At 40.2% G+C, this 27656-nt stretch overlaps 1 protein-coding gene across 3 annotated transcripts in view; it reads left to right on the top strand.

The window, feature by feature from the left end:
* Positions 1–22939, top strand: part of PPP2R5E (protein phosphatase 2 regulatory subunit B'epsilon) — a 148973-nt gene extending 126034 nt beyond the window's left edge. For 2 of the 3 annotated variants that reach the window (XM_040477342.1, XM_040477343.1), the window contains exons 6-14: positions 2841–2971; positions 3091–3150; positions 4133–4241; positions 5676–5729; positions 5832–5882; positions 7920–8039; positions 12710–12837; positions 14874–14975; positions 19942–22939. In XM_040477342.1, coding sequence (XP_040333276.1) covers positions 2841–2971; positions 3091–3150; positions 4133–4241; positions 5676–5729; positions 5832–5882; positions 7920–8039; positions 12710–12837; positions 14874–14975; positions 19942–20041 — 855 coding nt within the window. In that variant the 3' untranslated portion in view covers positions 20042–22939. The remainder of the gene's footprint in view (positions 1–2840; positions 2972–3090; positions 3151–4132; positions 4242–5675; positions 5730–5831; positions 5883–7919; positions 8040–12709; positions 12838–14873; positions 14976–19941) is intronic. The other variant, XM_040477344.1, reaches the window with a different exon arrangement.
* Positions 22940–27656: the final 4717 nt, after the last annotated feature.

Genomic DNA, 27656 nt, shown 5'->3' with positions numbered 1-27656 from the left:
TGGGCCGTGTCTATATGACTAAGCACAAGTGTGTCATTTTGTTTTGGAAAGCAGAGCTCATCCCTCTCCTCCTTTTCTCAACTAGTGTGTTGTTATACTTTTTCTTTTGTCTTTTATATCATGAACTCACCAAAAATGTGTTCTATAGAGCTGCAAAAAAGTAATTTATATAATGTAATTTGTCTTTCTTTCTCATAGGACATCATATATGATGATACTATTTGTGGCTTTGTAAATGACTTAAGTTAGATGCCTGGTAATGCATGGGTTTTTGAGTGCCTAATGAAAACACAAGTTAAATAATTTTTGCTTAATTATATTTTCATTAAACTCTTAAGATTAATAGTACATAAGCATAGTTGATTCAGGTTTTGCTAACAGTACACCCCCCTCACACCTTCTCTTATGTTGGTTGCAAATTACCCATTAAACCCTTTTATAACACCTAAAAATAGAAACCAGATTAAAAAGTAGAACTTAAAAGGTTAATTATTTCCATTAACAAGGAGTAGGATGAGTAGGTTAGAGATCTTATGTCATTTTGTGTGTGTGGTAGATAAGAGATACTGGGCCCCTGGGACCTTTTCGCTTATGGGGCCACATACCTTTCCTTCTTAGAGTGTTCCCTGTGGAAGTGTTTAGTCGACTTGCTCGTTGCTTTCCCTGTGGGCTCCTAAGTTTTTCACTAGTGTGTGTGTGTACAGTAACAAGGACAGTTCTTGGCATGTGCGGACATTGATTGATTGGTTGATGGACTGCATGGCTGACGGGGCAGAGAGACGGCAGTTGTCTTAACAGCTTCTATTCTGATGGACTGCTGGTGAAGGTATGTGCTGTTGAGCCTGCCATGAACGCTCTCCCTCCACTTCAGCCTTCTCATTTCTTCATGGATCTGCTGGATGTCACTTCCTCCAGAAGCCTTCGCTACCACTCCACTTCTCCCCAGTAGAGTGGATTTGTCTGCTGTGTGTTCATATAGCATCCTGAACCACTTATGCTGCCCGTTCACCGGTATCGCTCATTTAGACTTGGCTTTGTGAAAGCTGATTGTGTCTGTCTTGCTCACCGTTGTATCTCTGACACCTTGCCCAGTGGCTGGCTCTGAATAGGCAGACATATTTATTTGAGGTACTTGATTTTTGAGTGGACAGACAGGTGGACAGATAGATAGATGGATGACATTGTGTAGCCAAAAATAGCATTTCTGTCCCTGCCCAATTTTGAAGATTCTCCTTCAGTTTGTACTTCCTGCCGTTATTTGAAGGGCCATTCTTTGTCTGTAATTGTGTCTTTGTTCAACGAAAAGCACCAAGCAAAAGCAGATAATTTATTTGATTACTGCCCACTGAGTTATTCTTCTGCTGTCAGCCTCATGTCTTAATCACCTGAAATCATGCTTACGTGTGTCTTGATAGCTTTTTTGGTAATTAGTGTAGTCTGTGTTCATTTGTATACTGTCAGTATGCTCTTGAAATGTTTTGCTGTAAAGTCAACTTTAGTATAAACTGTGAGTCTTGTTTTATTGTGATGATAATGAATGTATGAGGAACTCTGTAAAATTCAAACCAGTCTTCAAGTTTGTTCTGCAGCTGGAGGAACCTGTCCACTGTCATTTAAAAAAAAAAAAAGAAAGAAAAAGAAAAGCTTTATTGAAATATAATTCACATACCGTAAAATCCACCCTTTTAAAAAAGTTTCCAACTTAGTGTTGTTTAGTATATTCACCAAGTTGTGTATGCATGACTGCTATATAATCACAGAACGTGTTTTAGCATCCCTCAAAGAAACGCCATACTCCTTAGCGGACATTCTTCATTCTGCTTTCTGTCTCTGTGGATTTGCCTGCTCCTACAGTATGTGGCCCGTGTGTTTGGCTTCTTTCACTTAGAATGATGTTTCAGAGGCTCCTCCGTGTGGTATCAGTACTTCATTCCTTTTTGTGGGCTGAATAATAGTCCATTGTAGCACATTTTGCTCATCCGTGCATTAGTTGATGGCCATTAGGGTTGTTTCCACTTTGCGCTATTGTGAATCATGCCTCTGTGAACGTTCATGTACAGGTTTTGTTGTTGACATAAGTTGATATCTTATCAGGATTCAGTTACTGACTGTAGATTACAAGTGAGTGGAAGTTCAAAGAATGTCATCCATGTATAATAAACATACAGAAATCATAAATGTTCACCTCAGTGAGTGTTTACAAAGTGAGTACACCTGTGTAACAAGAACCAAGCTCTACAAAGAGAACACTGCCAGGATCACTGGGGGCTTTTAGATGTTGGCTTTGGTTTAGGTTGATTCATTTACCTGCATGCTCGAGTAGAGGTGAAGGCTTATCCTAACTGTATGTTTGGAACATGAGCTCAGTAGGTAGTTTGTTATAGGAGTGCGGCAGCTGAAATCACAGACTCTAGGGCATCGGTTGTTTGGTTTCAAACCCCAGCTTTGCCATTTATTAGTGTGAGACCGAGGGCAAGTTGCCCAACGATCTCTGAGCCCCAATTTCCTCATCTGTAAAATGGGGATAACACTACTTTATAGGAAGGATTAACATAAGTAGATTGCTTAGAAAGTTGCATGATAATCGTGCTAAGTGCAGTATGTGTGTTACCTCTTACTGTTGTTATGATGATTATTATTGTGTTTATCTCTTCATTAAAATGTAAGCCCCTTGTCTGACTGATTTATCTTTGTGTTTCCAAAGACTAGCACTGTGCCTGGCCCATAATAAACTTTTGAGGAAGGAAAGGAGGGAGGGATTTTAAATCATGAGTGGCAGAACTCCTAAATCCTTTCCTGAAACCACTTCTGACTTCTACTCTGTCTTTCATTTACAACAGCTTTTGGAGCTATTTGACAGCGAAGACCCTCGGGAACGGGACTACTTAAAAACAGTCTTACACAGAATTTATGGCAAATTTCTTGGTCTTAGAGCATTTATCCGAAAACAGATTAACAATATTTTTCTAAGGTAAGTGAAGGGTGGGGGGGAGGACGAGTAAAATTGGTGGTTTCATAGAAGTGTTAAGTAAACATCAAATATTTGAACATCATGTACTGACTTTATTCTTTCTTTCCTTTTTAAAAAAGGTTTGTTTATGAAACAGAACACTTCAATGGTGTAGCCGAACTGCTGGAAATATTAGGAAGGTAAGCACATTTTTAGCTAATTGCTAATCTCAGGTGAATAACATTTTGCAAATTAGATTCAAGTGGCACAGGGCAACTCTGACCTAGATCTCTTGCTGTATGTACATCGGGTACTCTAATTTGTGCCTTAGCCTATTTCCCAGCTGACCCTACAAGATGTGATTTCTTGTTCCCCCTTGTTCCACAATTAGGCATTCCTAATTCTACCGGAATGACTGAAAGAGCTAACAGTTTGTTCATTGCTACAGAGACAGTACATCTGATTGCAGCCAGGCCAGTTACTCCCAAACACCTTATTCTTTCTTGTTAGTTTCTGGGCTACCTGTCCTTTGCCGTATCTTTTGACCACAAGTTCAGATAAATTGGAAGGATTGCCTTTTTCACAGGAGCCATGTACCCAGGTGTAGTTCTTGAACAGCTGCTGCCTGGATGAGTTGAATGAATTGGAAAGAGACAGCTGTTGTGTAGGTTTCTACACACAAGGGAGGTTAATGTAACTGGACAATGTGATTACTTAGTCTCTCCCCCTAATAGGAGGAGAAAAAGAAGGTGGAGTCCCATGGTTTTTTCTGTGATTTCCCCAGGCTGGGCTCTATATCTGTGGTATTCTTGGCCTGAGAAGAAATTCCAGGAATGATGTCTACACACGGAAAGGGTCATAAGTGAGCAGTTTTAGGGGGAAGGAAAATAAAGAGTCTTTGATCGAACAGCTTTCTGTTGCTCAGAATCATTTACTCGGTTTAAGAGCATGAGAGCCCATGCCAGGAGATCATCAGCAAATTTTCTTTAATTTCCTTCCTGCTTAAATGTGCTCTTTGAAGTAACTGGGAAATCTTGGATGCCGCTGGGGTGGGGTTTAGGTTGTTCTGGACCCAACAGAAACTGATTCCGATTTAACCTGGTCCTTCCATGAACAGGTGGTCTCGGTTTAGCTGGTTGTGATCACGCTGCTAATTCATGTTTCTTTTTTTCTTTTTCCTAGTATTATCAATGGCTTTGCTTTACCTCTTAAGGCAGAACACAAACAGTTTCTGGTGAAAGTGTTGATCCCTTTACACACTGTCAGGAGCCTATCACTCTTCCATGCCCAGGTAGAATTTTATGCAAGTTCTTTTGGAAGCAAAATTAAAAGTTTATAAACTCAGTGTTTCTTTGATATTGATATTTCCTTACATAAACAAACAAACAAACAAACTTGTTCAAGTATAAAATACTTCCCAAGGAAAATTAAAATGTGTGTTAATGTTTTCTATGCATAAGGGAATCATGGGAGTATTTTTCAAGAGGGAGGAACATCTATTCCGCCATCTCATTTTACAGAGAACTTTAATGACTTGACTAGTGCACAAAATTATATATTGAACATAGAATAAAATATGTGTGTTTTCCAGATTTAGATCTCTGGACTTGTAATCGTTTTTGAGTGTTCTGGAATATTTGATCTCATCCTCATTTGCATCAGCCTGTCACTTGCTCTCTGCCCCCTCTCTTGGTTAATTCACTATTTCCTTCTCACTTTCTCCAGGCAAATAAACACACTCCCAAGTAAACAAATCAATCAGTACTTTCACATCTTTTTATTTTTAGCCTCTATGACTTTAAAAAGCATCCTCTGTCTTGTCCCAAGTCTGGTTTCCATGCTAACACTGCCTTGCGTGGTACGTGTGTCCCTAGGGGACAGATAAATGATGTAGTGGCATTTTAATTTTAGTATTCCAAACCAATGGGAATGTTTTGAGTTTGCATAAAAATGTCACACATTTTTCTGAGCAGTGTTCCTCTTTAAATGTGGAATTCTGTGTTTCGAGGAAAAATTAGTCCATATGTTTCTAATTTCGAACACCATCAAAATGTTGTTTCGCAAGGGTGGATTTCTTGTCCAAAAATCTTTACGAGCCCTTTTACAAATCTTGCCTCTGGTTTTTGAAATCACATTTCATGATCGTGTAAAAGAATTCTTACCTAGCTGGGCTAGCATCAGATGTAAAACTTCACATTTCTCCCGGTTCTAACTGTGGCAGGTACAACCTTTTATCTCTTCATGAAACTGCTTCAGCCTGCATGGGCCACTTTAGGCGGTCAGCAAGAGGTTTAGTAAGTGCCTGCCTTTCGTGTAGGACTCTTCTGGAGCCACAGTAAAACCCCGTGCTGTTGATGTTGGCACAGAGAGAAAGGAAGCCCATGCGATGTAGCTTAGACTGTATGTAGATGAGATACTTTCAGAATATACTGAATGTGATATTTCTGCTTTTCATTAGCTGGATACTTCATGTCTCAGTATCCTTTTTTTTTTTTTTTTTTTTTTTTTTTTAACAAAATTCCCCTGGGGCGTTATTAGTGTCAGTCTTTGGCTTGAAAAAGTAGCTTTTTATTTCATTTTATATATATTATATTTTTAGGATGAATTGAACATGAAATTACTAAAACCAGAGTCTAGAAACTTTGTAGGAAGTTTTGATGTATCTTTGAGCCCTTTTGAGTATATAGCATTTCCAATTTTGTCTTTCATTTTTCTGTTTCTCCAGCTGGCATATTGCATAGTACAGTTTCTGGAGAAAGATCCTTCACTCACAGAACCAGTAAGTATTTTTTCCATAATTTCAAAAGACTTCAAAATGACTACTTTTCATAGAGTCTGTGTGGACAATTAAGTACCATTGTTTTTCTCCTTTTCATTTTAGGTTATTAGGGGGTTAATGAAATTTTGGCCTAAAACATGTAGTCAAAAAGAGGTAAGTGCTTAATGTCAGCGTGTTAATAACTTACTAAATACTTTGTAGAGTGTCAGGCTCTGAGCCGATAAGTATGTGTAAAAATCCATGATCTCGTCTAATCTTCATTTTATCTCTGTCAGGCAGGTCTGTAAATATTCACGTTACTAGTTTTAAAATGGAAGCATGGAGAGCTGAAGTAGCCTGCCTGAGTAGACGCTAAGTGGAAGGGAGTGGGTCAGAATCCGCCACCCTGATTCCTGAGCCCTGAACTTTTATCACACTCCGCTCAGTCCCAGGGAAGCCCAAGGCAGGCTCCGGTCACGTGCCCCACTGTCTAGCTTTATCGAAGTCACCTTTCTAGTGGCCACCCTCATGGTATGGAGGTTTTGGTGTTGCTGTAGATAGGTGCTAAAGCCACCAGCCCAAATACTCCCCATTTTAAAATATAGATGGGATCTTACTGTCTACAATTGTAATCTATGTTACAGACCTCTAGTTCCAGCTCTTCAGAAGTGGCCCTGGAAATCCCTGACCTTCAGTCATTTGTACTTTTGCTAAGACCTAACCAGCCATGTGCCCTGTGAGGAGGTTGTAGAGGAGGAAGTCTCTTAGCTTAGCTGTGAGCCTAGCTGGGTGCCAGACCTGCACTCACTCTTCTATAGAAACCATGTGGAAAATGGCCCAGCAGGAAAGGTCATCTGTTAGCTTGACATTTTGGGAGACTTGGGGGAGAACTCCTCTATGTGTCTTGACAAATGGCAAGAGTCAGCTGCCTACTTTGTATTACTTTTAACAGAAATACCCTCCTTTTCAAATCAGTTTCAATTCTCCAAAACCCTACTTTATACAATTTCAAGAAGTCTTCTGACTTTTTAATACCTGTTAGACAAAATTAAACTCTACATTGCTGCCCAGATGCACCTCAAGATTTGAAAACGTTGTCATATGTCGTATTTTAATTGCATAGTTAATTTTTTTTAAGGTAATTATTTTTCCGTGCCTAAATGGGTAACTCTTTTTTATTTCTCTGTAAGTTTTCCGTTGTATTTAAAACAGTCGACTGTGCTATTTTTTTTTTTTAATTTTTTTTTTTCAACATTTATTTATTTTTGGGACAGAGAGAGACAGAGCATGAACAGGGGAGGGGCAGAGAGAGAGGGAGACACAGAATCGGAAGCAGGCTCCAGGCTCCAAGCCATCAGCCCAGAGCCTGACGCGGGGCTCGAACTCACGGACCGCGAGATCGTGACCTGGCTGAAGTCGGTCGCTTAACCGACTGCGCCACCCAGGCGCCCCAACAGTCGACTGTGCTATTGATTTGGCTCCATTTTGTGATCTAAAAGCTCAGTTTCTTGAGACACGTAGTGCCAAGGCTGAGACTCGTTGTGCTTTATGGTGGGCAGTTGTGCGCGCTTACGTGTGTGTGTGTGTGTACGTAAGTGTGTGGAGGCGTGGAGATGGGCTCAGTGCGTGCTAATGGGATTAAAATGGTACCTGCATGTGGGTGAACCTGCTCATTTGTGTCTCTCCGTCTCTGTTAACTGGTGAATCCTACGGGAGCACCTAGCACGTAGCAGGGGCTGAAACACTTAGCAGATACCTGCATGCGCCACTGTGGACCTTTGTTCATCATGCAGGAGGACTGCTTTTCCCACTGTTTGAAAAATAAGAGTAGGGAGGCAGATGCTAGCTAGGTGAGAGCAACAGAGGGGAGAGCCCCAGGGACATTGCTGTTTCCCAAGGGCCCTGCCGCCACATGTAAGTGCTCCCTTCCCCCCCCCCCCCCCTTTCTGGGTTAGATGTAGCACGTAGAGGAATTTTTCCAAAGTAAATGGAATCATATTTTCAAAGCTATAGGGACTTTACTTTTCATAAGTACCCTCTGGTGAATTCTTTATGAAGTGAACATCTAACGTAAGACAATGCCTAATTTTTTCCTGTTTGGTTTTATGTGTAAATTTTTCTTAAAACATTACAAACTCTCATGACTTCTCATCATTCATTTGGATTTTTTAACGAAGTACCTGAGGTTTTGCGTTTTGTATGTACTTACAGGTCATGTTCCTTGGGGAGCTGGAAGAAATATTGGATGTGATCGAACCCTCCCAGTTTGTTAAAATCCAAGAACCTTTGTTTAAACAAATTGCCAAATGTGTATCTAGCCCCCATTTTCAGGTTAGTAATAGAGGATGAGCCAGAGTGGCCTGTGCAACATATGTTATTTGGTAAAATTTTATTTGTATTGAGAGAAATGTAATGGACACTAGCTACCTGTGGTTTTTTATTTGCTATTTTCTCCTATGATAATAATTTTAATAATGACCTCCTCTATGTTGAACACCTGTAATAGGACAGCCACCGTGATGATGCTTTCTGTCTAGTGACTTCAGTGTTCATGATCACTCTGCAAGGAGGGCATTACGAGTTTTACAGATGTGAACACTGAAGTTCGAAGTGGTAAAGTAATTTGTCTCCAGTAATATGGCTGAGTAAGGGGTGGACTGGTAGGGTTCCTGCAGAGTGTAAGAGAGAATGCGAAATAAAGCTTAAGAGACAGAACACACACATTCTGTACTGTGCTAGATGCTTTACATGCATTCTTTGTAAACTTCAAATTATCCTACGGGGCTCTCCCCACCCGCTCACCCTCCCTGCCTGCTGTGTTCTAGAAGAAAAAATTGAAATTCAGAGAATGATTTGCTCAAGGCCCCGAGTTCATAAGGAGGGGAGTCCCTTCAGTGTAGCTTCTTGTGAACGTTGGTGACCTTCCCGTGGCACCAGTCTGCCTCCTTGTGGCCACTCTGGGGGAATCACAGGGAAGCGAACCCAGCCACCTTTTCCTCAACTGGGCCTATTGCCGCAGTGCTGCAGAACCCACACAAGAGGGAAGGGGGTGACCTGGAGCGAAAACGTGTTAGGTTTTATGCCCTTTCACTGTTTCACCAAGGTCCACATCACAGACCTTGAAGATTAACTGTTTAGGTGCTGCCTGTTGACCGGAACAGATTGTTCAGATTGTAGCTGGTAGCACAGAATCACACACTGTTAACATGGTAGACTTGATGGTGAACTTTTCCCCTGAGCTGTCAGTATTCTGAGTAGGTAGGAGACAATTGGCTGTAGTTGTCGTTTTAATTTTTGACCCAAAGACATGTTAGTATGTTAAGGCAATGATCTTGTGACAGTCTAGCGATTATACCACAAAGCCAACCCAGAGAAAAAAAAAGTGGAAGCCATTTATATGAACCGTTACATTGCATTCAGATGATACAACACATGTCCAGAAAAACAGACCAAAACACAATTGCAGGATACTGTGTCGGTGTTTGCATATTACGCATGGCCTGAGTGCTCAGGCTTCTGGATTGTCTAACTTACTTTTCAGATTTCATCAGGACGTTTGACATTGTGGAAAGCAAGGACCAGAACTGACTGATTGACTCTCTCTCTCTCTCTCTCTCTCTCTCTCTCCCTCCTTCTTTCTTTTTTCTTTTTTCTCCCCCCCCCCCACAATGTCTTTTAAGATCACCAGGGAGCCTTAAATGATGCTCAGAAGCTTTAGAAAGGAGACAGTGTCTAGTCAGCTACTGCTATGTCCATTCAGGCTTCTGTAACAAAGTACCACAGACTGGGTGGCTAATGAACAGGAGAAATTTATTTCTATGTTTCTGGAGGCCGGAAGTGTGAGATCAGGGTACCGGCGCAGTTGAGTGAGGCCTCTCTTCGGAGTTGCAGATTTCTTGTATCCTTACTTATCAGTGCTGTTGTATAAGCACTAACCCCATTCATGAGGGCTCCATTCTTACAACATTAAGTACCTTTCAAAGGCCCCCTGTACTCATACCATCGTCTTTGGGGGTTAGGATCTCAACATATGAGTTTTGTGGGGACACAGGCATTCAGATCACAGGAGGCTTCTATAACAAAACACCACAGACCATGTGGCTTAAACCACAGAAATGTATTTCTCACAGTTGTGGAGGCTGGAAGTCTGAGATCAGAGTGTCGGCCTGGCCTGCTTCTGGTGAGGGCTCCCTTTCTGGCCTGCAGATGGCTGGCTGCCTTCTTGCTGTGTCCTCACATGGCCTTTCTTTGGTGTGTGTGTGAGGAGAGAGAAGATCTCTCTCTTCCTCCTCTTAAGACCACCAAGCGTATTGGATTAGGACCCCACCCTTATGACTTCTTTTAACCTTAAGTACCTCCTAAAAGTCCTGTCTCCAAATACACCGACACTGAGGGTTAGAGCTTCAACATATGAATTTGGCCGGGGTGGGGGGGCGGGGGGGGGGGGGGGCCCAGGGGGAGGCAGTGTAGTCCATAGCAGAAAGAAAAAATAATTCAAAATTATTTGACAGAAGTAAGACTTAGAACTAAAGGAAGAAGGACAGTAAAGAGGTTCTTCTTTTTCTTTCTTTCTTTTTTTTTTTTTTTTAATTTTTAAAATGTTTATTTATTTTGAGATAGAGTGCGCACTTGCACACGAGCTGGGGAGGGGCAGAGAGAGGGAGAGAGAGACAGAATTCCAAGTGGGCTCCATGCTGTCAGCGCAGAGTCCAACTCCGGGCTCGATCTCACAAACCATGTGATCATGGCCTGAGGCTGAAACCGAGAGCCGGACGTTTAACCAACCGAGACACCCAGGTGCCCCAAAGAGGTTCTTATTTATTCATTTCCTAAGTGTTCCTTGGTGTATCCAGCAAACATTTTTCAAGCGCCACTGTGTGTAGTCACATGCCTTTCACTACTTGCCCACCGTGTGGCTTGGAGGTCAGACGGCTCCCACTAGAGACCACTCCATGTGCAAGGAGGACCGTGGGTCCCAGGAAACTAGTGGTTCTGTCCTAGTGTTAGACATGCTAATTTTTGCTTTGCATAAGCATTGCCTTGCCTCTTTAAGGGGCTTTGCTGGATACTGACTTTCTGTAAGTGATTTTGCATAGTAACACATACATCCATTAAAATACTTGTTAGCATTAAGTAGCAGGTAAACATTAGACTTGTAATTGGGTGTAGGAAAATCCTAGGTTTCTCCTTCTGTACCAGCATCCTCTGGTGGGCTCTTCAAAAGTTCTTCCCTTTGGTTGTAAGTTTCAGAGCAGCCTCAACCCCGTTCCTCCTCTTGTCCTTGGCTCTGCCTGCCTCAGCCACGCCTTATGCTTCACGGTTTCTAGACCCATCGTCCATGTTAGCACTTCTGCCGTCCTCTCCTGTGATTCCCTCCGCCTGGAATGCCTTATCCTTCTTTGCTTCATCCTTCAGAGCCCCATTTAGATGCTACCGCCTGTGTTACATTGCTGCTACTCCTCCTCAGGTCATCCAGATTGTTCATTCCACTCTTTCCTCGGGCTCTTTGTTTCTTCTTTATCGGTACAGCATCTGTCACGGGTTACATAGGATAGGCCCGTAGATCCCCCCTTCCCCTGCTGGCATATGAGCTCCAAGGGGATAACAGAGTAAAGAAGTTAAGAGCAGGGACTTTGGAACCTGCCACTTGCTAGCCATGCGGATTTGAGGCAATGGCTTATATACTCTGGGCTCTATTTTCCTCATTTACAAAATGGAAATGATGGCGCTTGTGCCATCGTGAGGTCGTGAGGATTCAATAAAGTCATGTGTCTGTGAAACACATAGCACGGTGCCTGGCATGTACTAAACATTCAATAATGACTGTCTTCTTTGTACTCTCAGGGTCTAGTGCCTCATGAGGCCCGGGATTTTTTTTTTGAAGCAAGTTGAATAATGTAAATGGAAAGGCTTAATTTCTCAGAGTCTATTGGTGGGTACATCTTGTACCATTTCATTAAATTATTAAATTTAAATTTAATGTAAATTTAATTCATTAAATTAGAATGTAATTTTTTAATCCCTCTGAATGAAAGAAGCCACTTTTTTTTTTTCTTTTTCTCCAACTCTAAAAAGCACCCTTGTCAAGATTTTAGCCTTTTTGAGATTTGGGGTTTGGTTATTCTTATTTTAGGTTCCTTTTGAGATTGTTTAGGTTATTTTTTTTTTGCCTTCCTTTGAATTCATAGAGTCCATTGGCTAGCATGGTGGTCAGAGAAAAGGGACCTGACATAGCAAGCAGGTGTCTGCACAGCCAGTGTCCCTAAGTCCAGGAACTGAGTGACTTTCTCCTGGCTGATGCAGTTCAAAGGAAGGGACCAGAAATAAACTGTGGAAAGAGTGTGGTCACGAGCCTGGAGTCCCAGTGCTCACCATTTACTGGCAATGTGAGCTTGCCAGGTTGTTAGCCTCTCTGAGACTCAGTGTCTCCATCTCTGCAAGGAGCACACGACCTTACTCCTCGGACGGTGGCAAGGATGGGACGTCCTGTGTGCAGTGTTGGCACAGTGGCTGGGCCAGGGGACAAGCTGAGCAAATGTGACTGGCCTGTGGGGACGGGTAGCTGGGTGATTCTCAGCAGCTGGTGGCCGAATGTCAGCCACGTGCCGGGCCCTGGAGTTGGTCTGAAGTGTGTAGGATGAAAGAAGGGAGCCAGAAGAGAGTTGAAGACTTGAGGAAGGCAGTGTGCATTAGAGAGGAAAGGTGTTTGGAGTGTTGGGAGGGAAGATGTGAGCTCAGATGAAATGGGCAGTATTGAAGGAGAATACAGAGAAATAATAGGTAGGGAAACTTTTTTCCTTCCCCTAATTGATGAACCTTTTGGGAACTCTCTAAAAGATTTGAAATCCACAACAATGTAAAGTGTGATTAATACTTAATTTCACATTTGATTGAATGATATAAAAATAGTCTTAAAATATTTTTGTTTGGAGAGATTTTAATTTTGTTTTATCTGTCTTTTTTGCTCTCTTAATATTTTCTTTCTCTTTTCCTTTTTAAAGGTGGCGGAAAGGGCACTGTATTATTGGAATAATGAATACATCATGAGTTTGATAGAAGAAAACTCGAATGTCATCCTTCCCATCATGTTTTCCAGTCTTTATAGGATTTCAAAAGAACATTGGAATCCGTAGGTTTTCAGTTTCTCCCCTCTTCTTCCTTTTCTCCCTCCTCGCCCTTCCCTCTCTCCCTCCCTCTTTCTCTTTTGCTTAATAAAGTCTTGCCATGTGCCAGATGCTGTGCCTGTTGGTGAAGACAGATATGTGAAAACTGTCTTTTAGAAATTCACTAACTGGTTGGGGAGACCCACAAGTAAACATATTTTATAAAACAGTGTTTTTTAAGTGCAGTTACATTAAAATCTCTGCTTCCATGAGGGGCTCCTGACTTGTCTGTGAATGTAGCAGAGCTTTTTGGGGGGTGGTCTAAAGTGAGAGGAGAGGGTTGCTGACATTGACGAGGGGGTAATGCTCAAAAGGATTCTTAAAGCAATGTGGCAGGTGGATGGGACGGGGAAGCCCTTTCATAGTGAGTCTCATCATCACATTAAAAGGCACGAACACATAAAAAGCACCTGTCAGGTTCTGAAACCTGCAAGTTTGGGAGGGCTAAATTACCAGGTCTTTGGGGGAGGTGGCTAGAAGATGGGGTGGAAAGGGAGAGTTCACCTCCCTCCCCACATGAACCTTCACCAGTGGATGATAAGGAAATACTAAGGAGTCCTAAGGAGGAAAGTGCTTTGAATTGATTTGCATTTTAGCACGATCCATTTCTTAAAAACCCAAGTCTGTCATTACAAATGTTCTCTAGGAAGACAAGTTTAAAATCACTGAAGGATATGTTTAACATCTAGTCCTATGAAGGTTAAAGCATTCTGTATTTGGATGGCTTTACATGTGTCTCTGGAATAGAAAGAAAATTTAGTGTGGTATTAGATATTAGTAAGATGTAATTAAGTATATTCCTAGTATGCGTTTAGAAGTTTTGCATACAGCTGTAAAATACACATTTCTTATTTTTCAAATTTGCCAAATTTTGTTATTAAAACTCATAAAAATAAAGAACTGGTAAATAATTCTCATTATGCAGGTAGTCTCTTGGGGACGTAGAGAGTGGTTTTGGCAAGTGTCTGTAGCTGCTCAGTGCACTGTATCTGGCTCTTGTCCATCACTATCCATTGTATGTGAGAAGGTCATTTCCCTCAACAGAAGGGAGCTTAAGTTTTCCTTTTAATAGGCACAGGGCAGAACGACACAGCAGGTACATTTATGTTTTGGAAGCATCAAACCCACGGTTTTTTTGACCTATGGCCTGACTTTTACCAGTGCCTTCTTCGGTGGTGTTGGTAGCAGATTTGTTGCAAAACAGAAGTAATGGGCATTTTTGCAAAGGGCAGTGCTGTTTAGACTCTAGTCTGAAGATATCGAGCCCGTCATGGGCATAGTCCTGAAGACGTCAAGAGCTTATTCTTCCACTTGATGAATCTGTGTGCCGCCATTTTGGCCATTTAGCTATGTTCCACAGCTAACGGCAGCCATCACCAGCTTGCCGGTCACCTCAGCGACACATGTGTTAGGTTGGCGAGGGAACTTAGCAGGAGTGAATGGACTGAACCAGATCACAACTAGAAACTCAACTCATTAAACTGCCCAACTTACAGGGGTTCGGTATCCTGTCTTTGAATATGAATCACATACATATTTGTTTCCATGAGAACAGCTTTTGATTTTGATGAATTATGTATATTATCACTTTAAAAATAAAATTCTGTGCAAATTCTGGTCTCTAAGGTTAGTCCTACCACAGGTGCTCCTTTTTAGGGTGAAGTTGCTTTATTTTTATTCTTGCCTTTGTATTAAATGAAGTTAACAAGTGCCCACAGACAAGTCTATTCTGGGTACCAATAATTAGAAGGGCAGAATTAGATTTTTCTTTCTCTAATCCTGCCAACCCCTCCGAAAGATATCTTGCCCGGAACAGTGAAGAATGGAACTCTCTTGGTGTGGAAATGAACTGTAGGTCGTTTCTAGTTGTGGCAACTGAAAAGGGATGGAGATTTTGCAGTACAAGGAGCTCGTTCAGACACAGGTTCCGCTCTCCCTCTTTCCATGCAGCTCCCATTATGTAAGACTAACCAACGTGTTCTCTTGTCTCTGTGCTTCCCAGGGCTATCGTGGCGCTAGTGTATAATGTGTTGAAGGCATTTATGGAGATGAACAGCACCATGTTTGATGAGCTGACAGCCACATACAAGTCAGATCGTCAGCGGTAACTTTTTAAAGCTTTTTTGTCAGCTGTGCACAAAACTGTTGAGTTCTCTCCTTGCTCTTTGCCGCAGTTGCCCGATCGCACCCGAAATCATAAGCAACACACGTTTATTTCTTTCTGTGTTCACTTTTGCATGCTCATTTGCTGTGTCTTTATTGGTGTGCCACTAGGGAGCAAAGGGTCAGTTTGAGAAAGGCTGCTTTCCTCCTTCCCTTCAGTCATGTGTCTCTTCTGCCTCAGAGTTAAGGGCCTGGCATGTAACTGGTATTTCGGGCCCATTTAAGGAATCCATCAGGTAGTTTGCCATCCGGGTTCACTCCCATTCTGGACTTATTTGAGCTAGAATTGGGCAGATCTTGTATACTTCGCTCCAGCAAGAGGGGTGAGGCACCATTTTTGTTTAGCTCTTTGGCCCAGAACTTACTTTCTGCTCTAGAACACAACAAATTCATTAGGACGTAAAGGACAGTGAAAAGAACATGGAGGTGAAGAGTCTGGTATTATACAAATTTTGAAATGTTTGTGACCAAAAGGGAGCAAAAACCAGTTGAATTCTTTACATAAATGCTTATGGCTTAGTAAAGCCCTTCTTGATTTCATTTATATGTGATTTTTCAACTTCATTATTTCTTGTTCAACATGTCCGACTTTCTAAAAGAGTTTGTCTTGGTCCGTTTGGTTTGCTCTAACAAAATACCACATACGGGTGTTTTATGGGTAGCTTATAAACAATAGAAATGTATTTCTCTGAGTTCTGGAGGCAGGAAGCCAAGATTATGGTGCCAGCATGGTAGATAAGTGCCCTCATTTCTGATTCATAGCCAGCACCTTCTCACTGTGTCTTCACATGATAGAAGGGACAGAGAATCTCTGTGGGATCTTTTTTACAAGGTCACTAATACCTTTCATGAGGGCCCCGCCTTCATGACCTAATCTTCTCCCCAGAGGGTAGCTACTGAACCCATCACCTTTGAAGGTGAGGATCTCAACCTAAGAATTTTGGGCAGGATGGGATGCAAATATTCAGACCTTGACATCGATATACTTGGAGAACTTGAGGAAGGTCTAGAGAGCTTGTTAGTAGTTGGGCTTCTGGTTTCGCTTTGATCCAGAAGCAAATGTCAGCTTTGTATAGTATGGACTTTGTATACTATGGACTTTAGAAGATCCCAGGGGTGTGTACGAGCATTCAGACCCAAGACCTTGCTGAACCTCCTGAACAGAGCTATGTGTGGTTCCCTTGCTTCTTTGCTTTGCCTGATTTTGCATGCGTTACTTACATTTTACTGATAAAAAGAGCAATGAGGGGAAAGGTTTGGTGGCGGGGCAGAGGACTATCATAGTGATTTTTTTAAAAAAATTACCAGAATGTGGTTATATTGAAAAGCAAATTTAATTATGGAATATGGCAAGTGGTTTACCTGTAGGCAGAAGAGGCTGGGGTATTTTATACAATATTGGGATAAATATCACTTATGGGATATGTTGTGCCGTACTTGTAATTTAGGAACTTTCAATTTAACTGTTTACAGTTGTTGTAAATTATTACGTTTATAACCCTCCTTGGCTCAAACTCTTAAAGTCTTTATTTAAAAGTGTTATTTAAGTAGAGGAAATAAAGGGCACATTCTCATACTGTGGCGTACCATTAAAGAGTGTGTTTTACATAATGTCCTTTTCTTTTATAGCAACTGAAAACCCGTAATTATTATCCTCTTTCAATAAGGATGAAAGAAAAATCTGTAGAATCCCATTAAGAGAAATAAAGACCTTATTTCTAAAATATTCAAATTGAATTAAATTAATTCATATGTATTGAATTTTAGTAGCTTATCATTTAAACTAAATAGACCAAATCCTTGAAAAAGATACCTATTGACCAAGGGGCCCAGGAATAGACTTGGTGAAGTTGATTCTGAAGATCTGGTGTATTAGAGTGACTTACCATGAGCGGACTTAAAAAAAAAAAAAAAAAAAAAAATTTTTAACCTTTATTTGTTTTTGAGAGAGAAAGACAGAGCACGAGTGGGGAAGGGGCAGAGAGAGAGAGGGAGGCACAGAATCTGAAACCGGCTCCAGGCTCTGAGCTGTCAGCAGAGAGCCCGATGCGAGGCTCGAACTCGGAAACGGCAAGATCGTGACCTGAGCCGAAGTCGGTCGCTTAACCAGGCGCCCCCGGACTTTTTTTAATGAAAGAAGGACTTTTTTAAAGTAAGGGTAATGTTTTGTTAAACGATCAATAGAAGATTGTACTGAATAGATGGAAACGTTGGCTGCTCCCTGGATGTGAGACTAGGGAAAGGGAAGAAAGAGATTTATTTGCTACTATTAGAGAAGAGCTAAATGGAAGAGTTTACTTCTGGATGGCACCAAGTTTAAGTGTTTCAGTTTAGATAAATTTTTTAAGTATTACAAATCTGGAAATGGTGAGTGGAAGAAATAACTAGCATTGTTATATGCATATGCTAACATTAGTGCGATGTGAAATTGAAATTGGAAGAGAATTTGACAGTAATCCTAGCATGACAGTATGGTTAAGCTTTAAAATTCCCACCTACAGAGAGAGAAAAAAGTAGGAAAGAATGGAATGACAGTGAACTACATCAGAAATATTTAGAATATTTGAAGGTAAAGTTGTCAGGATAAAAGATGTTTAATAAGTCAGCATAAAACTCATCTGGAAGAAAGCTCCACAGGACAAATTGTATTGAATGCCATAAAACTTTTATTTTTTTAACGTTTATTTATTTATTTTTGAGAGACCAAGAGAAAGTGTGAGCAGGGGAGGGGCAGAGAGAGAGGGAGACACAGAATCCAAAGTAGGCTCTGGCTCTGAGCTGTCAGCACAGAGCCTGACCCGGGGCTCAAACCCATGAACCGTGAGATTGTGACCTAAGCCAAAGTTGGATGCTTAACCGACTGAGCCACCCAGGCGCCCCAGCCATACAACTCTTGATCACAGATGTGAATGAAATGCTTCAGGAACAAGATGATGGGTGTTTTAATGACGTCAGCACTTAATTTAAAGTTCAAATTAGGACAGTGTGAACCTAACATATGTTTAACCTGTGTTTTAGTCAGAGAGAGTTCCTGGGACCCCTGGGTGGCCCATGATTTTGTGGGTTCCAGCCCTGCGTCGGGCTCTGCACTGAACCTGAGGAACCTAATATGAATTCTTTCTCTCTCTCTCTCTCTCTCTCTCTCTCTCTCTCTCTCTCTCCCTCTCCCTGCCCCTCTTCTGCTCACACACACTCTCTCAAAATAAATAAATAATTTTAAAAATTAAAAAGTTCCTAAACCTTTGCTTAACACCTTTTTCCCCCTCCAAATGAAAAGGCCATCAGTGTTCTATGGTAACATTTATTTAGACCTAATATTATTCCTAAACCTTACTGAAAAACCAAAAATGATTAATTTACCAAACAGCTTACTTACAGTTAAGAATTTGGAATTCATGATTGGAGGATCATCTAATTTAGTCTCTATTGCCCTGCAGATATAATTCTTAGAGTCAAAATTACCGGATAGAGACCTGTTGGAAAAATTGTTATGCCCATTGGAATTCATATTGTGCAGATTGTATTTGAAACAGCTGACACTAGTCATAGTATAAAGGCCTAAATTATCAAAATATTAATTATGAAATGATAATATTAATTATTATACTACAGAATCAAATATTTCCTCAAGACTAGTAGAATGAGAATATAAAATTAAGTACTTCTAGAGATTGGGGTTAATTTGTATGGCCGTAGATATCAAATACTTTTTTAAAACTTGGGGATGACATTAAAAAATATGAGGCATTGGAATTATATACAGCTTTCACTTAACCTGTGTGGATTTCCCTGAGTGCATACTGTACTGTAACTGAGGTTAAGGCCTGGCTAGCTAAAGTGGCACAGGGACCATATCCCCATGGCTGAGATGGCAGGGCCCCCACTTTCAGGAAGGATCAGGTTCACAACTCTTACGTGAGTCTGCTGTTTACTGGTTCATCACAGTATGAGAAAGCTAGGGATAGCAGTGGATTATTTTTAATAAATGGGAATGTACTTAATTTACGGTATAGTCCTATATTCCTTGATTTTGTATTTTCTATCTGGTTGATGTTAAAATTAACATCCTTTCTTTTATCAAAATACGGTGATATAAAAGGTCCTTGGCAAAAAAAAAAATGTGTTGACCCTATTTTGGACGTCCAGTTTTTAGTAAAATTTATCAAATTTACCAGTCAAATTGGTAGTGAGCCAAATTTGAAGGCTTGGAACATTAAAAATTTGATTCATGATACTGTCAACGAAGTTCCTTCCAGATCGTTACAACTCAAGTCACAAAAGAAAGAACATTTTATTTGGTTGTTTATATAGGTATAGAATAAGTTAATAACATGAATTTTGTGGTTGATTAATACTTGCAAGAACAAGATTCTGCTAAAGGATTTACTACACATGGTGTAGGGAAAATAGATAATAATAAAGGGAAAGTATATTTTCTTGACCTACTACTTGCTCTGCATCAGTATCATCCCTAGCATCCCTTTTGAAAAACTCTTTGGAGGCAAAGAGAAAATTAGATTTTAACTAGATCCCCAATAAAAATCGCTTAATGCGTCTTTGGACCTTTAAGATAACGGATACATAGACGTGACCTCTATTTTTGTTTCTTGGTCATTTTGAAGTTAACTTTCATTGTTAGGCTAAGTAAAAACGAATATTACTTTGAAATCTTAAAATAGTCTTGTCATCTCTTGCTCAGTACATTAATACAACGTTTCTGTGTATGTAAGTATGAAGAAAAAAAAAGCAAGAGAAAAACCGAAATGAAGAAATACCCACAAGCTTAATACCAAACTTTTCAAAGACTACTTCTAAAATATACATGGGGGAAGAGTAGGGGCAGTTACGGTTAGGTAATCTTTTCCGACTTTCCTAGTCGTTTACCTTGTATTCTGTTTTCTCCCCAGTGAGAAAAAGAAAGAAAAGGAACGTGAAGAATTGTGGAAAAAACTGGAGGATCTGGAATTAAAGAGAGGTCTTAGACGTGATGGCATAATTCCAACTTAACAGAAATAACGACAGCAGCATCACTAACCTGTGGAGTCACACATTTATGTAGTAGAAGATGGGAGGAACAGTTTTCTGTATTGTGCACCTTTGCAGTAGATTTCACATTTGTTTCATTATTACAACAGCACTGTATATACCTGTCTCTAAGTAAAGGAAAAAAAAAAAAAAAGGACTTCAGTCCAAAGTTTGGACAGTAGATGGACTTCTCAGAACTTTGCAAACATAATCATTGTTCTAACCCTCTTTAAAAAAAAAAACAAACACAAAAAAACAAAAAACAGTCTTCAGAGATCTGTTGATGAAATTGCTATGTTAAAATTCTATTATCAGGAGTTCCTTATTTATCCTTAGCAGAGAGTATGAAACAATTTTCAAATGTGAACAATCTTAAATTTAGCTTGTCTTTCTGCTAAGCTGTTAAATGTATTTATAGTAATGGAAGAAAAAAAAAAAACCTGTCATTTCCTTATCAGTTTGTATAACATCCTCCTCTGGGTAACTTGACTGTAATTTAACATCTTTTCCTTTTGCACATCTTCATGAGTTGAATGTCCATGTGGAAGGGGGCCATGAATTGTGAAGGTCCCTGGTAAAAGTTTTGTTTACTGGAGTGAACATCTTTCCAGTAACCAGGTAGTCCTGGTACTCCTTTAGTTTTAAAATTAGGAGTAAAAGAGAAGAGGTGATAAACATAGTAGGGAAGGGAATTTTGGGTTCATGCATCCAGTTTATGGTGGATCCAAATCAATGTCTTGAATCCTTTGAAAACAGGTACTGGGACATCATAGGCTTCAGTACCTGACCAGTATTAGTTGCATCCATCATTGAACACACATACCAGAGATGTTTGAGAAATGTCAGAAAAACATCCTTTTGGACCATTTTGTAATAAGAAAGACAAACACTAAACAGTACAACCATGAGATTGATCACCAGGATTGTGAATCTAATTGGGAAGAGAGTTGAGCAAACAGCTTGGACTGTTTGGAGTTGTTGCCTTACTTTTTAATATGTATTTATAAAGTATTCCAGCAAAAGAGGATGTAGCCTCTGGGAAAAAACAAACATATTACAGTGTTTTTTGTAGATTCTCGTTCTATATCTCATCATAGCGCCAGCCCTGTTTTTAGCCAGAAAGGATTCAGGATAAACATTATTACGCATTCTGAATTGGATGCGTATTCCTAACTACTGTATTTGTTACCAAAAGTGGTTCTACAAATGCTACTGAAAAAAAAGAATCTGGAAATCCCTAATGTCCTGAGTATTAATAATAAAGTTTAAAAATGCTTTTATATCAAAGGTGCATTGTGACCAAATTGTTTAAGAAAAAAACAAAAACAAAATTTAGGGCTGTATTATAGATCTATACCTTATTGGCTCTCTGCTTTGTATTTAAGAGAGGAATCTTACTACATCTTGGGGAGATAAGATGCTGATGAAATTTGTGTCCAGTATGTACTTAACCTGATGCGGTTGCATTATTATGTACTGACAGATACGTGTTTTGGAATTTATTTTCAGGATGCTTTTGCTTGTTATGGACGTGGCAGCAGTGAGTTGATAATCCTAAACCTTCACCTCCAGCAGTATTCGTGGCATAGGGCTGATTCTGTGTTCATGTATTGAATTGTGATAGTAGCAAACATGAACATATGAAATGTTGTTGCTCTTAATAGAAATATAATATCAATATGGACTTGTATATTTTCTTCCTTCCACTTAAATATAAAGTAGAATATGCAGTTTTATCGTTTCCAAGAAAAAAGGAAAATAAAAGCCGCTGACCTTTCTCCCCTATTAAGTGTTTCAGGATTATCAGGTCACAGTTTGTGCGTAAAAAAAGTCTGCTAATTATGGATATTGTCATCTCAGTAACTTTGTAAAACAAAAACAAAACTTGGCTATGTTAATTCTGAAAAAGAAACAGCAGTAAAAGAGTCATATGCAACACCCAACACAACATGGTTTAATTGAATGAAGATTTTTTTTTTTTTTTAAAGAACATTAATGGGGATTCAATGTAAAGCTGGCAGAGGCTGCTGAAATGAAACAACTTACTTTAAAAGTGCTGGAGCAAAGGTGCAAGTTCAAACACTAAAGATAAAAAATAAATTTGTAACAAATCATCTCCTTTAGCTCTTTTGATTTGAGCCCCGTTAGTTTTGAGTCTGCATTACATTTGTTTTTGACAGTATAAACTTGTTTGCCATTAATTCATCTTTTTAGATAGAGGACGTTTAAAATCCCTGGTTCATGAACTCTCTGCCCATTACAACGAAATGCAGTCATTTGCGATGAGAAAAACGAGGATCCTGTCGTGCACCTCTCCCTGCCTCCGAGCAAAGGTGAGGACTGCACAGATACCCTTGATGTTAAATCTGGACGTTGACCATTCCAAACTGAGAAGAACAAAGCCGAATTTTAGACATATGTACAGAAGCAATTATAAATTTATGTCTAAAATGTATAGGGCAACTTCTGAGAAGAAACGCTGTCTTTCCTTTTTTAAACCGAAAGTGACAATGTGACGTCTGTCATGTTGTGTCCGGTGGCGCAGAGTAACCGAGGTGACCTGACTGTTGCACTCTGTGACATAGTCAAGGCCGTACTTGCTGCATTCACAGCAGCCCCCTCTCTCTGTCCTTTCCCACGTTTCTGCTGTTGTTGCAGCCTGACTTAATTGTGACAACTGCATCTTTGTGTTCTATTTTGTTGGCTTCATAATTTCCAGAACTATATATAGATATATTTTTTAAATAGCAAATATTGTAGTTAGTGAGTGACGATCACTCCAGCCTCATCCCTACCATATTGGTTTCAGGGATAGGATAAAGAGTGTCTTTGGAAGAAAAAAACAAAAAACAAAAAACGGAATCAAACCAAACCCTGTGGTTTTAGAATGATGCCGAGGTCTTAGGCTGTGGGCCTAGAACAACCATGTGAGTGAACTGACCCATCTCATACTTTGAATCAAGCATGCATTCCTTTTCTCGTTGTGCAAGTGGTCCCCAGTTGTTTCCCTCCCGTGTTGCGTTTTTGTTCCTTTACATTTTATTATATTTTGCTCTCCCTGACATCTGACTGTTTTTTATAAAAAATAAAATGAAATAAAAAATAAAAAAAGTAAGAAATAACTAATACCCTCGATGCCGCTGGATACTCACAAGCAGGGTTATGCTCCTTCATCTTGGGCTTGCTTGCCTAAATGGAAGGGTTTAATTTATTTTGTACCTCCTTCTATGTGTGGGACAGTCCAGGAAAGAGCCAGGAATTGCTTGTAATTGCACCTGCTATACAGAAATGTATAGCCCTAGGCTCAATCACACTATGGAAAGAAAAAAAAAAAGTATATTTAGAGCTTTAAAAGCTTTTTTATTTTTTTGTGGGGATCGGGGGGTGGGAAAGGGAAGATGTATGGATGTTACTGGCATTTTTAAGTCTTCAGAGTTTTTCTGTGTTTTTTTTTCCCCCTTCTGTTTTGTCCTTTGCCTTTAATTAGGTGCACTGAGCTGGCCCAGGAAGTGAAGAGATTCTCTCTTTTGATGCTATTACCAATGTTATCACAAAGTTGTGTCACCTGTAGCAAAAAGGTGGCACCAGACATGATCAGTGGTGTTTTATTTGCACATCAATATTTTTATTTTTATATTCTGGCTCAGCTGCTTCTCTGAGTGAAGTTAAGGAGTGACCCACAAAGGATTTTTGTAGTAGGCATATTGGCAATGTGTTTTATATTTCTCAGTATTTAATTTTGAAAATCTAAAAGGATTGTGCATCTTGAGAGAAAGTTGAGCAAATTTTGATCTAGTGGAATGTTAATTTGTGCTGCTTCCTGTGCACGATAGCAGCAGTAATCTCTCTCTTGGAAATAAACATCCCAGTTTATGATGTCTATGAATATAGGTTTCCTTTTCTTCCCTTCCTCCTTCCCACCCTTCCCCCGCCCCACCCTGCCTCCTTCCTGCCTTCCTTCCCTTCTACCTTCTCCGTTCCCTCCCTTCCTTCTCTTTCTTTACTTTTTTTTTTTTTTTTGAAATCACTTATTGTAAATAAGTTGTAATCCAGACCTCATGTATCAATGGGGAACTTTCAAATATAAATATTACCAATACATTTTCTGGTTGTTGTCTGATTTTTGATTGAGGTCTCGTGAGAATGACATATCCATTGGTTTTCGTTTGAAAATTTCGCTTTAGCCTCATCAATCTTTTGGTATTGTAGTATTCTATTGTTTTAGCAGGAGAGGGCAGCAAAAGTTTATGTTCCCTGTTAGAAATGCCGTGGTTCGTATTGGTTTTCAATTTAATTGTGTGTGCGTGTGTGTGTGTGTGTGTATGTGTGTGTATGTGTGTGTGTGTGTTTAAAACAGCATCTGTTTGTCGGCAGAGGTAAAAATGAAACATTTTTGATATGAAAAGTTGCATATGAAAATTATAGACTGGTTTAACCAGACAGTGAAGACTTCTGATCCACATCAAAGTTCAAATGCCACAAAACAATCTTTCAGCTCTGCCTAAAATATGCTACTTCCTTTTCAAACACAACAAAATGCAAGCTGAATCTGAAACACTTGGAATTTAAGATGTCTTTCTTTGAAAAATGATTTACTTTCTTCAAAGTGGTAACAGAAACAAAAATGAAGGTGCTCCCAAAGAGAAATGTAACCTTCCCCTTTCACAGCCATGTGAGAGGCTCTGTACTGTGGGTGCATCCTAATAAAGCAGCGAAGAGTTTTCAGGTGCCTGGCGGTGTGTGTGTGTTTGTTTCTGTCCTCCGTGGCCATTTGAACCATACAAATAACAGATTTGATCCGCTTAGTTATGAGGCAGTGGGGTTGGTATGTTCAGGCTTTCATCTTGAGATGATTAGGGGGATGTGATGTTGGGCAGTGGTCCAGCGTCTTTTGCTTTATGGGCAAACTACTCCAAAACTGAGTGGCATGGTCCAGCAGTTCATTGTTTCATTCACAAGTCTACAGTTTGGGTGAGCTTGGCAAGGACATCTTGTCTCTGCTCCTCAAGTGTTGACTTGGGTTTATCAAGTGGGGCAGGAGAATTCACTTCCAACATGGCTGGGACTCACATGGCTGGCAAGTTGGTGCTGGTTGTTGGCTTCGGGGTCAGCCAGAGGCCTCAGTTCTTCAAGACATGGGCCTTCTTGGGCTTCCTTATAGGGTGGCAACTGGGTTCTAAAAACGATTATTCTAAGAGACAGGAAATGTAAATTACCAATTCTTTGAGGCCTGTGCCCAAAGACTGTCATGGCATCACTTCTGATGTATTTTATTGGTCAAGGAGTCACAGGGTCTGCTCAGAATCAAGTGCAGGAGACATAGACCTCACTGTGATGTGACAAGAGGGGTGTCCTCTTTAATCAACCATGGTATACTTTGTAAAGCGTTTGATTTCGATGTGATCTGCTCTCTTGGCTAAGGAAATCAGATTTGGAACTATGTGGAGTTAGTTAATGTTTCATGTTCAGATTTGGGGAGGGAAAAATCCTTGTAAATTCAGCAATTTTATATTTCAAAACATAACCATTTGTAACATCCGAAGATCACCCTGTTGGTAAGTTACAAGGAAAAGAAACTGGTAACAAAGAATTTTAGGGTTCAAAGAAATCTAAGTTGATTTCAATGAAATATCTAATTCTTTGTATAATATTGCCTCCTGCCTGTAAATAAATATTTATAATAATGGAGGCAAAGCAATGTACAGTCCAATTCCTGTTTCACAGATCTTTATATAATAGTGTGTCCTGTTAGGGGTGCCTGGGTGGCTCAGTCGGTTAAGCATCCGACTTCGGCTCAGGTCATGATCTCGTGGTTCATGGGTTCGAGCTCTGTGTCGGGCTCTGTGCTGACAGCTCGGAGCCTGGAGCCTGCCTCGGAATCTGTGACTCCCCGCCTCTTTCTGTCCCCTACCCAGCTCATCCTCTGTCTCTATCTCTCAAAAAAATAGATAAATGTTAAAAAAAAGAAAATAGTGTGTCCTGTTGTTTCTATTAGATCAAGTTCACATTAGATTTGTTTTTAACAGGGACTAAACTATGGGATAGCTAGGGGAATTCAATTTTTTTTTCAATGATACGTGTTCATGATATAATTCCTTAAAAAGGCAGATTAAAAAAAAAAAGTTGCATAGCTGCTCCTCAAACCTAAAAGTCTGCTACAAGGTGTGCATTTGTAGATTGATTGGACCAGTGTTTTTTGACTGGCTCTGTTCATGGTCTTGCCCATACCCTGATGTTCATATTTTCTGTTTCTTCATTTTCTAATTTAGTTCACCTGTTTTGAAACCATAGTCTGAACTGGTCATATAGTTTGAGTCAAACTTTGCTGCCATTAGATGATCTAAGGCCTCAGAACCAGGATGGATGTCAGCCACAGCCCCCTTCATCCTTGCCAAATCTCTCAGGTAAGAGGTCTCTGGCTGGAGCACCCCACATGACAGCTGTGGACTTGGAAATCAGAGACCTTGGAATCGTTTGGCTTCTACTTTCAGCTGTGTGACTTTGGAAAGTTTCTTGATCTAAGCCTCAGTTTCATTTGTAAAGTGCAGGCAAAATGGTACTGTATAGTATTGTTGTATTTATTACATTAGATAATATGTATAAAGCAATTAGCACAAAGCTGGGCACATGGTAACCTGGGATTATTACCTGCAATAAATGCTTGTGTTATTTGCAGTAGTGACGTAACTATGAATGAATAACTACAATAGATATCATTTATCAAATGCTATATGTCTTGTATTATGCGAAGAATTTTATATTTATCGTTCGGTTTTCACAACAATCCTGGCGTAGAAGTCCCCATTTTGTGGATAAGGATAAGATAGCTAAGGCTTAGAGAAGTAGCCTTTCTGAGGTCACACAACTACCAAGGATTGAAGGAAGATTCTGACTCCCAAATTGCTCTAAACAGTGATTGCTGTCCAGTAGGATGACTGACTTATTCTGAGTACAAACACAACATTTTATGCCCCATAACTTAAAAGATTGAAATTTACTCCCTTGCAAGAAAGAACCATATTTCCTTTATCCTTGCATTTCCACTCACCATCCTGTCCGTTCTAGGAGCTACCCCAAACTTTTTTTTTTTTTTAATTTAAAAATTTTTTAATGTTTGTTGTTTTGTTTTTTTTAATTTTTTTTTCAACGTTTATTTATTTTTGGGGCAGAGAGAGACAGAGCATGAACGGGGGAGGGGCAGAGAGAGAGGGAGACACAGAATCGGAAACAGGCTCCAGGCTCTGAGCCATCAGCCCAGAGCCTGACGCGGGGCTCGAACTCACAGACCGCGAGATCGTGACCTGGCTGAAGTTGGATGCTTAACCGACTGCGCCACCCAGGCGCCCCAATGTTTGTTTTTTAAGAGAGAGAGAGAGACAGAGTATGGGCGGGGTTTGGGGCAGAAAGAGAGGGAGACACAGAATCTGAAGCAGGATCCAGGCTCTGAGCTGTCAGCACATGGACTGACTCGACATGGGACTCAAACTCATGTACCATGAGATCATGACCTGAGCCGAAGTCAGACACTTAACCCACTGAGCCACCCAGGCAGGGAACTACCCCAAATTTCCGTGCCACATTCTTCATGTTCTTCATC

Source organism: Herpailurus yagouaroundi, unplaced genomic scaffold (assembly GCF_014898765.1).
Source record: "Herpailurus yagouaroundi ecotype Mexico unplaced genomic scaffold, PumYag 141, whole genome shotgun sequence".
NCBI lineage: Eukaryota > Metazoa > Chordata > Mammalia > Carnivora > Felidae > Herpailurus > Herpailurus yagouaroundi.
This window is presented reverse-complemented; position numbering and strand designations above follow the sequence as displayed.